Raw genomic sequence first — 10,086 nt, 5'->3', positions numbered from 1 at the left:
TTAAACAAGGGTTAGGGTTTCAAAGTAGGGTTTAAAACTAGGGTTAGGGTTACAAAGTAGGATTTTAAACTAGGGTTAGGGTTTCAAAGTAGGATTTTAAACTAGGGTTAGGGTTTCAAAGTAGGGGTTTAAACTCAGGTAAGAGTTACAAAGTAGGGTATTAAACTAGGGTTAGGGTTTCAAAGTAGGGTTTTAAACCAGGGTTAGGGTTTCAAAGTAGGAATTTAAACCGGGGTTAGGGTTTCAAAGTAGGGTTTTTAACCAGGGTTAGGGTTACAAAGTAGGGTTTAAAACTAGGGTTAAGGTTACAAAGTAGGGTTTTTAACTAGGGTTAGGGTTTCAAAGTAGGGTTTTAAACTAGGGTTAGCTTTTTAATGTAGGGGTTTTAACTAGGGTTAGGGTTTCAAAGTAGGGTTTTAAACTAGGGTTAGCGTTTCAATGTAGGGGTTTTAACTAGGGTTAGCGTTTCAATGTAGGGGTTTTAACTAGGGTTAGGGTTTCAAAGTAGGGTTTAAAACTAGGGTTAGGGTTTCATAGTAGGGTTTTAAACAAGGGTTAGGGTTTCAAAGTAGGGTTTAAAACTAGGGTTAGGGTTTCAAAGTAGGGTTTAAAACTAGGGTTAGGGTTTCATAGTAGGGTTTTAAACAAGGGTTAGGGTTTCAAAGTAGGATTTTAAACTAGGGTTAGGGTTTCAAATTAGGGTTCTAAACTAGGGTTAGGGTTACAAAGTAGGGTTTTAAACTAGGGTTTAGGGTTTCAAAGTAGGGGTTTAAACTATGGTTAGGGTTTCAAAGTAGGGGTTTAAACTAGGGTTAGGGTTTCAAAGTAGGGTTTTAAACTAGAGTTAGGGTTTCAAAGTAGTGTTTAAAACTAGGGTTAAGGTTACAAAGTAGGGTTTTAAACTAGGGTAAGGGTTTCAAAGTAGGATTTTAAACTATGGTTAGGGTTTCAAAGTAGGGGTTTAAACTAGGGTTAGGGTTACAAAGAAGGGTTTAAAACTAGGGTTAGGGTTTCAAAGTGGGGTTTTAAACTATGGTTAGGGTTTCAAAGTAGGGTTTTAAACTAGGGTTAGGGTTTCAAAGTAGGGGTTTAAACTATGGTTAGGGTTACAAAGTAGGGTTTTTAACTAGGGTTAGGGTTTCAAAGTAGGGTTTTAAACTAGGGTTAGGGTTAAAAAGTAGGGGTTTAAACTAGGGTTAGGGTTACAAAGTAGGGTTTTATACTAGGGTTAGGGTTTCAAAGTAGGATTTTAAATTAAGGTTAGGGTTTCAAAGTAGGGGTTTGAACTAGGGTTACGGTTTCAAAGTCGGGGTTTGAACTAGGGTTAGGGTTTCAAAGTAGGGTTTTAAACTAGGGTTAGGGTTTCAAAGTAGGGTTTTAAACTAGGGTTAGGGTTTCAAAGTAGGGGTTTAATCTAGGGTTAGGGTTACAAAGTAGGGTTTTAAACTAGGGTTAGGTTTTCAAAGTAGGGGTTTAAACTAGGGTTAGGGTTACAAAGTAGGGGTTTAAACTAGGGTTAGGGTTACAAAGTAGGGTTTTATACTAGGGTTAGGGTTTCAAAGTAGGGTTTAAAACTAGGGTAAGGTTACAAAGTAGGGTTTTAAATTAGGTTTAGGGTTTCAAAATAGGGTTTAAAACTAGGGTTAGTGTTTCAAAGTAAGGTTTTAAACTAGGGTTAGGGTTACAAAGTAGGGTTTTAAACTAGGGTTAGGGTTACAAAGTAGGGGTTTAAACTAGGGTTTGGGTTTCAAAGTAGGGTTTTAAACTTGGGTTAGGGTTTCAAAGTAGGGTTTTAAACTAGGGTTAGGGTTTCAAAGTATGGTTTAAAACTAGGGTTAAGGTTTCATAGTAGGGTTTTAAACTAGGGTTAGGGTTTCAAAGTAGGGTTTTAAACTAGGGTTGGGTTACAAAGTAGGGTTTAAAACTAGGGTTAGGGTTTCAAAGTAGGGTTTTAAACTAGGGTTAGGGTTTCAAAGTAGGGTTTTAAACTAGGGTTAGGGTTTCAAAGTAGGGTTTTAAACCAGGGTTAGGGTTTCAAAGTAGGGTTTTAAACTAGGGTTAGCGTTTCAAAGTTGGGTTTCAAAGTAGGATTTCAAAGTAGGGTTTCAAAGTAGGGTTTCAAAGTAGGGTTTCAAAGTATGGTTTTAAACTAGGGTTAGGGTTTCTAAGTAGGGTTTTAAACTAGGGTTAGGGTTTCAAAGTAGGGTTTCAAACTAGGGTTAGGGTTTAATAGTAGGGTTTTAAACAAGGTTTAGGGTTTCAAAGTAGGGTTTAAAACTAGGGTTAGGGTTACAAAGTAGGGTTTTAAACTAGGGTTAGGTTTTCAAAGTAGAAGTTTAAACTAGGGTTAGGGTTACAAAGTAGGGTATAAAACTAGGGTTAGGGTTTCAAATTAGGGTTTTAAACTAGGGTTAGGGTTTCAAAGTAGGGTTTTAAACTAGGTTTAGGGTTTCAAAGTAGGGGTTTAAACTCAGGTAAGAGTTACAAAGTAGGGTATTAAACTAGGGTTAGGGTTTCAAAGTAGGGTTTTAAACCAGGGTTAGGGTTTCAAAGTAGGAATTTAAACCGGGGTTAGGGTTTCAAAGTAGGGTTTTTAACCAGGGTTAGGGTTACAAAGTAGGGTTTAAAACTAGGGTTAAGGTTACAAAGTAGGGTTTTTAACTAGGGTTAGGGTTTCAAAGTAGGGTTTTAAACTAGGGTTAGCTTTTTAATGTAGGGGTTTTAACTAGGGTTAGGGTTTCAAAGTAGGGTTTTAAACTAGGGTTAGCGTTTCAATGTAGGGGTTTTAACTAGGGTTAGCGTTTCAATGTAGGGGTTTTAACTAGGGTTAGGGTTTCAAAGTAGGGTTTAAAACTAGGGTTAGGGTTTCATAGTAGGGTTTTAAACAAGGGTTAGGGTTTCAAAGTAGGGTTTAAAACTAGGGTTAGGGTTTCAAAGTAGGGTTTAAAACTAGGGTTAGGGTTTCATAGTAGAAGTTTAAACAAGGGTTAGGGTTTCAAAGTAGGATTTTAAACTAGGGTTAGGGTTTCAAATTAGGGTTCTAAACTAGGGTTAGGGTTACAAAGTAGGGTTTTAAACTAGGGTTTAGGGTTTCAAAGTAGGGGTTTAAACTATGGTTAGGGTTTCAAAGTAGGGGTTTAAACTAGGGTTAGGGTTACAAAGTAGGGTTTTAAACTAGGGTTTAGGGTTTCAAAGTAGGGGTTTAAACTAGGGTTAGGGTTACAAAGTCGGGTTTTAAACTAGAGTTAGGGTTTCAAAGTAGTGTTTAAAACTAGGGTTAAGGTTACAAAGTAGGGGTTTAAACTAGGGTTAGGGTTTCAAAGTAGGGTTTTAAACTAGGGTTAGGGTTTCAAAGTAGGGGTTTAAACTAGGGTTAGGGTTACAAAGTAGGGTTTTAATTTAGGGTTAGGTTTTCAAAGTAGGGGTTTAAACTAGGGTTAGGGTTAAAAAGTAGGGGTTTAAACTAGGGTTAGGGTTACAAAGTAGTGTTTTAAACTAGGGTTAGGGTTTCAAAGTAGGGTTTAAAACTAGGGTAAGGTTACAAAGTAGGGTTTTAAATTAGGTTTAGGGTTTCAAAATAGGGTTTAAAACTAGGGTTAGGGTTTCAAAGTAAGGTTTTAAGCTAGGGTTAGGGTTACAAAGTAGGGTTTTAAACTAGGGTTAGGGTTACAAAGTAGGGGTTTAAACTAGGGTTTGGGTTTCAAAGTAGGGTTTTAAACTTGGGTTAGGGTTTCAAAGTAGGGTTTTAAACTAGGGTTAGGGTTTCAAAGTATGGTTTAAAACTCGGGTTAAGGTTTCATAGTAGGGTTTTAAACTAGGGTTAGGGTTTCAAAGTAGGGTTTTAAACTAGGGTTTGGTTACAAAGTAGGGTTTAAAATTAGGGTTAGGGTTTCAAAGTAGGGTTTTAAACTAGGGTTAGGGTTTCAAAGTAGGGTTTTAAACTAGGGTTAGGGTTTCAAAGTAGGGTTTTAAACCAGGGTTAGGGTTTCAAAGTAGGGTTTTAAACTAGGGTTAGCGTTTCAAAGTTGGGTTTCAAAGTAGGGTTTTAAAGTAGGGTTTTAAACTAGGGTTAGGGTTTCTAAGTAGGGTTTTAAACTAGGGTTAAGTTTTCAAAGTAGGATTTAAAACTAGGGTTAGGGTTTCAAAGTAGGGGTTTAAACTAGGGTTAGGGTTTCAAAGAACGGTTTAAAACTAGGGTTAGGATTTCAAATTAGGGTTTTAAACTAGGGTTAGGGTTTCAAAATAGGGTTTTAAACTAGGGTTAGGGTTTCAAAGTAGGGGTTTAAACTAGGGTTAGGGTTACAAAGTATGGTTTTAAACTAGGGTTATGGTTTCAAAGTTGGGTTTTAAACCAGGGTTAGGGTTTCAAAGTAGGGTTTAAAACTAGGGTTAGGGTTTCAAAGTAGGGTTTTAAACTAGGGTTAGGGTTTCAAAGTAAGGTTTTAAACTAGGGTTAGGGTTTCAAAGTAGGGGATTTAAACTAGGGTTAGGGTTACAAAGTATGGTTTTAAACTAGGGTTAGGGTTTCAAAGTAGGGTTTTAAACCAGGGTTAGGGATTCAAAGTAGAGGTTTAAACTAGGGTTAGGATTACAAAGTAGGGTTTTAAACTAGGGTTAGGGTTTCAAGGTAGGGTATAAAATTAGGGTTAGGGTTTCAAAGTAGGTGTTTAAACTAGAGTTAGGGTTTCAAAGTAGGGTTTAAAACTAGGGTTAGGTTTTCAAAGTAGGGTTTCAAACTAGGGCTAGGGTTCCACATTAGGGTTTTAAACTAGGGCTGGGGTTTCAAATAAGGTTATAAAACTAGGCCTGCAAACTCATTTGAGTAGGTCGAAACTCATCACATCAGAGAGTCACAATCTACTGTAGTTATATAACACACAATGCTTCATTCTTCCCTTTTATTTTTTTTACCTCTTGAATACCAACACCGCTTAGTTTTGAGTAGCCAGTTGTTGCAGTAAAAATGTCTCACAAAACATTTTTGAATCATTTGTTACAGAGCAGCTGTAATACAAAATTGAAGTTTTTTAAATCTGGACTACCAGTGTGGCCATTTTGTAAAGCTAATGCAAAGACTACTGCTGCTTTAAAGAGGACACAGACCCCAACTTATCTTATTTTGATTGTCAACTATTTCGCTGAATTGGACTTGGACATGACTGACAACGAGTCCAAGTTGTCTTTGCCAGAATGTCACCTCGGAGGGGCTCCTGCTCACCCACAACCATGGACAGGATCTGCATTAATCACTTTAAACTAGGATCATACCAGTCAGTTCAAGTCGCTCAGGCCCACCAGCAGGGGGAGCAGTGGACTTTGTGATCAGAGAGTCGACATGGTGTGTGATTTGGTCATATGAAGCTGATGTGGCATTTTGCATCCCGAGTAGCAGTGAATTATGCAAAATTATTAGGGATTACTCATGAAAACAGAACTGCTTCACATGTCATATTTTATTCAAACTTTATGAACACATCATACTATGAATTAACCAACATATTGGAATGCTTTTGAGAAATTTCCTGTCTATCCATTAAGTGCCTTTTAATATTCTTCTCCTTCCTCCTCTCCTTCACCCTCAATGGAGTCGACTCCAACCTCCTCGTAATCCTTCTCCAGAGCCGCCATGTCTTCTCTGGCCTCGGAGAACTCGCCCTCCTCCATGCCCTCGCCCACGTACCAGTGCACGAAGGCGCGCTTGGCGTACATCAGGTCAAACTTGTGGTCCAGGCGGGCCCAGGCCTCTGCGATGGCGGTGGTGTTGCTCAGCATGCACACGGCCCTCTGGACCTTGGCCAGGTCTCCGCCTGGAACCACGGTGGGAGGCTGGTAGTTGATGCCGACCTTGAAACCGGTGGGGCACCAGTCCACAAACTGGATGGAGCGCTTGGTTTTGATGGCGGCGATGGCGGAGTTGACGTCTTTGGGCACCACATCGCCACGGAAGAGCAAGCAGCAGGCCATGTACTTGCCGTGGCGAGGGTCACATTTCACCATCTGATTGGCGGGCTCGAAGCAGGCGTTGGTGATCTCTGACACGGAGAGCTGCTCGTGGTATGCCTTCTCAGCAGAGATGACGGGGGCGTAGGTGGCCAGGGGGAAGTGGATACGGGGGTAGGGCACCAAATTGGTCTGGAACTCTGTCAGGTCAACATTGAGGGCACCATCGAAGCGAAGGGAGGCGGTGATGGAGGACACGATCTGGCTGATCAACCTGTTCAGGTTGGTGTAAGAAGGACGCTCGATGTCGAGGTTCCTGCGGCAGATGTCGTAGATGGCCTCGTTGTCTACCATGAAAGCGCAATCGGAGTGCTCGAGGGTGGTGTGAGTGGTCAGGATGGAGTTGTAGGGCTCCACCACGGCGGTGGACACCTGGGGAGCCGGGTAGATGGAGAACTCCAGCTTGGACTTCTTGCCGTAGTCGACGGACAGACGCTCCATCAGCAGGGAGGTGAAACCTGAGCCGGTGCCACCTCCGAAGCTGTGGAACACCAAGAAGCCCTGGAGGCCAGTGCACTGGTCGGCCTAAGGACGCAAAGACGAGGAACATGACATCAGGACAAAGGCTGGTGTGCTACTCTGGCTTCCTCAACCACACACATTCGCTCCATAGAAGCATGTTTACTGTTTGCAAAGCTACACACCAGTTTGCGGACCCTGTCCAGCACCAGGTCAATGATCTCCTTGCCGATGGTGTAGTGTCCACGGGCATAGTTGTTGGCGGCGTCCTCCTTGCCGGTGATCAGCTGCTCAGGGTGGAATAGCTGACGGTATGTTCCGGTGCGCACCTCATCTGAGGAGAATCAATCAAAATTTGTTTCATATCACACATAGAAGAACTTGATTTGCATGATGATTGTTTTACCGATGACAGTGGGTTCCAGGTCCACAAAGACGGCTCTGGGGACGTGCTTTCCAGCTCCAGTCTCGCTGAAGAAGGTGTTGAAGGAATCATCTCCGCCTCCGATTGTCTTATCGCTGGGCATCTGTCCATCCGGCTGGATGCCGTGCTCCAGGCAGTACAGCTCCCAGCATGCATTGCCGATCTGGACGCCGGCTTGACCAACATGGATGGAGATACACTCACGCTGTGTGTGGCGGGGGAAAGAATTTCAATTTTAAAATTGTGACCTAAGGTAAAGTTGCTTACATCTATGTAATTGGACCACAGCTGGATTATAATTTTTTTTAGGAACTAGAATATCAGAGTTTCAGGGGCAGTCTAAAACAATTTAATTTGTGCCCCTGCCACTTTAACATATGACATAGCAGGTTGGTGATTAACCGCTGACTGCGATCAGCGTTAAATTACTAGCATGCATTTTTGAAGGCACTGCGACATGGCAACAGTGCCATTGCCTCAGCACCCGCCTCATCACAAACCACGATCCCCACCCAACCCCCACCCATCCTCCTCTCCCAGGATTGGGTGACTCTGGGCGTGGGTCACATATTGAGCATCTGAACGCGCAACACTTTGGGGTCTGCGCAGAAGCGAATAGTTCGGATTCAATGGGGCTTCAAGAAGAAAAGAGCCGGTCAGGCTTTCCGTCAGGCTGAAGTCAATAGTGCCGCGTGAGCAATCATCTACGCCGGTCAGCTTGCTACGTGTCCACCCAGTAAGCATTTTATGGCAAAATGTCATATATTATGAACACAATTCATGACGAATTGCCTCACCTAATGAAAAAAATTATAACTATAAAAATCGCCATTTATTTCAACTCCATCTCTCATTCTAAACCAATGGCACATAAACACGCCAACTACATTCAGCAAATCGTGGAAGTATTTAAAAACCACTCTTACCATTTTGCTTCTCTTTAGCTGCCAATCGAGGAGGTTAGAAGAAAGTCCGTTGTGGAATGTCTTACAATTCGACTGTAACGCGGTCGATGTAAGACGTTATGGCGCATACGGGGGCTCTCGACATTATTTATACTAACGCACCCTCGCGCCGCCGCTTGCTGTGTCGCCATTGGCTGATCATATAAGCGGTGACTTCAAGTGCCCTCCTATTATTGGACAGTCACCTGTCAGTCAACCGGACGCAAACCCTCCGCGGTTATCTATTGGCTGATCCCAACCGTGGTCACACAAACCGCCTCCCCGACCCCACCCGCCATTGTGCAGCAAGCATGGCTAACTGAGAGGAAAATGCTGCGTAATTTCATCTTGATGCTGCCACCAGCCAGGCCCCAGACAGTTAGTTGGAAGCATCATGTCTAATAATCTCGCATAAAAGGCAGCAGCATACTACTTACTACTCTTTATCAATGATATGGAATAAATGCTCAAACAGCAGTATGACATGTAACAACGACACTAGCGAACACAATGTCCAACTTGTAGGCATCATGTGTGATGTGTTGTCTTACTGAGAAGGAAGAGCATGCACTTGAAATAAGATACTGTCAACAGTATCAAATAAATGTTCAAACAAATGAACTACTTGTACAGGCAATGTAGTGGGAACAACTGAAGGATATAGGAAGACAATTTTTTATCATAGTATTACAAGAAACTTACTATTTGTTGTTTTTATTGGAATATATAGATTTTATGTGTCGACATCATAGCTTTTAGGTCGTTACAGTTATTAGATGCGTAGGCAGGCAACATTATTGATCTGCTGAGTCTCATGCATAATACATGTGATTGACCCGTTAAGGCCATATCCATTAGGCCGTACAGTCGACCCATCCTCCGATAAAAGCTGTCCTACATTACAGACCGTTTGAATTGGCCACACACAGCAAAAAGATGAGTTTAAGTGGTATTATTGCCGAGTGACAAGACAGACAAGTTTATGAGGCAGCATTTGTAATATGTGAGTGATCGCTGTTTATCAAGTAAACAACAGATCTTTGTCTCGTCCCGGACCGATTTTCTGCCCAATCTTTGTTTCCAATGGGTTTAGCTGACAAATGAGGTCATCCTGTCCAGTCATGTACATGCACAGATGGGTCCGACCCCCATTCCTCCTCACAAGATTTAACCGTTGCTAGGGGATGAATAGCGCCGTTGCCTGGATACAGCCCCAGTATCCGCATAAGACCGCCTTTATCTGGTTGTCACATGACCCAGCTTAAATAGCAGCAACCCTGCAGCAGCTGCCCTGCGAGACTGAGGCTGAGGCTGCTTTCTGGCTCCTTCACGCTGATGTCCCATTTGAAAATGCTTGCACACGTATTCAGCTTTTTAGAATAGTGTTCAAAACATTATGGTGCGGACATAGCTAATACGGTGTTATAAATAGTTCATAAACATAAATACTATTGAAGACATTAGCACCTTTGTTGCTAACAACAAAATTAATTATTTGACAAGTTCCACCAAGGCTTGACATTTTCTGCCTCTTAGACTATTTTAAACATAGCTTAAAATAGATATTCAATGCCAGAGGCTCCTTCCTCCCAGATTTCTCCACATCAGATGATTCACTAAATGACTGAATATGTATTTTATTTATGCTAATGACCTTGTGCATTATAACAGACCTGTGCCCAGGTTGAACTGTTACCAGAAGGGAAAATAAAGCAGACGACTTCCTGGTTCCATAATAAACAGACGGAAGGTGCTAATATGATGCTGTGTCGAGGATGCTCTCATTAATGCAAAATGTACTCAACAAATAAGTTCCTGAATTTGCATATTTTTCCAGGTCAGGAAGCATCATGCTTTGGGGCTGTTTTTTTCTAGCTGGAACTACCATAGTCAAGGTGGAAGGAATTATGAGCGGTTCCAAATTCCAGTTAAGGTTAGTGCAACACTTTCAAGCTTCTGCTACAAAGCAATTAATAACAAAAGACCAGTTATGAAAATCCTACTAGAACAGAACTTGTTAATCAGAAGCACTTTAAATGGTGGTAGGTTATGATTAGGATGTAAAACAGCCTCAGCTCCAGTTATAGGGGTGTGCACACTTATGCAACTACAAAAATATTGAATTTTCCATTGAGTTGTGCAGGTTATATCTCACATTAATGGTGAAAAGAGTTCCCATTTTTTTATATATATTTTTTTATTTCAATGGGGTATATGCCACGGAGGAGGCGGGACTTCCGACTTCCTGGTTTTCACACA

The 10,086-nt window shown here is 41.8% G+C and overlaps 1 protein-coding gene across 1 annotated transcript; it reads right to left on the bottom strand.

Moving 5' to 3' along the window:
• Window positions 1-5,435: 5,435 nt before the first annotated feature.
• LOC147179457 (tubulin alpha chain-like) lies at window positions 5,436-7,956 on the bottom strand. Its single transcript, XM_086067748.1, has 4 exons — window positions 7,810-7,956; window positions 6,866-7,088; window positions 6,645-6,793; window positions 5,436-6,525 (listed from the first exon to the last, which is right to left on the bottom strand). Exons 1-4 carry the CDS (start codon window positions 7,810-7,812, stop codon window positions 5,545-5,547), a joined length of 1,356 nt encoding a protein of 451 aa, XP_085923874.1. The 5' UTR covers window positions 7,813-7,956; the 3' UTR covers window positions 5,436-5,544.
• Window positions 7,957-10,086: the final 2,130 nt, after the last annotated feature.

This window comes from Leptonotus elevatus, chromosome 2, assembly GCF_054856555.1.
Source record: "Leptonotus elevatus isolate MCC_2025b chromosome 2, RoL_Lele_1.0, whole genome shotgun sequence".
Taxonomy (NCBI): Eukaryota; Metazoa; Chordata; class Actinopteri; order Syngnathiformes; family Syngnathidae; genus Leptonotus; species Leptonotus elevatus.
The sequence above is the reverse complement of the archived record's forward strand: the minus strand, read 5'-3'. Positions and strand labels throughout refer to the sequence as shown.

Bases quoted from the DNA above. Each gene is read 5' to 3' on its own strand.
- LOC147179457 (XM_086067748.1), bottom strand. The intron at 6,794-6,865 runs GTAAAACAATCA...GATTCTCCTCAG, and splicing joins CCTGGAACCCACTGTCATCG to ATGAGGTGCGCACCGGAACA. The intron at 6,526-6,644 runs GTGTGTAGCTTT...TTGCGTCCTTAG, and splicing joins TGGACAGGGTCCGCAAACTG to GCCGACCAGTGCACTGGCCT.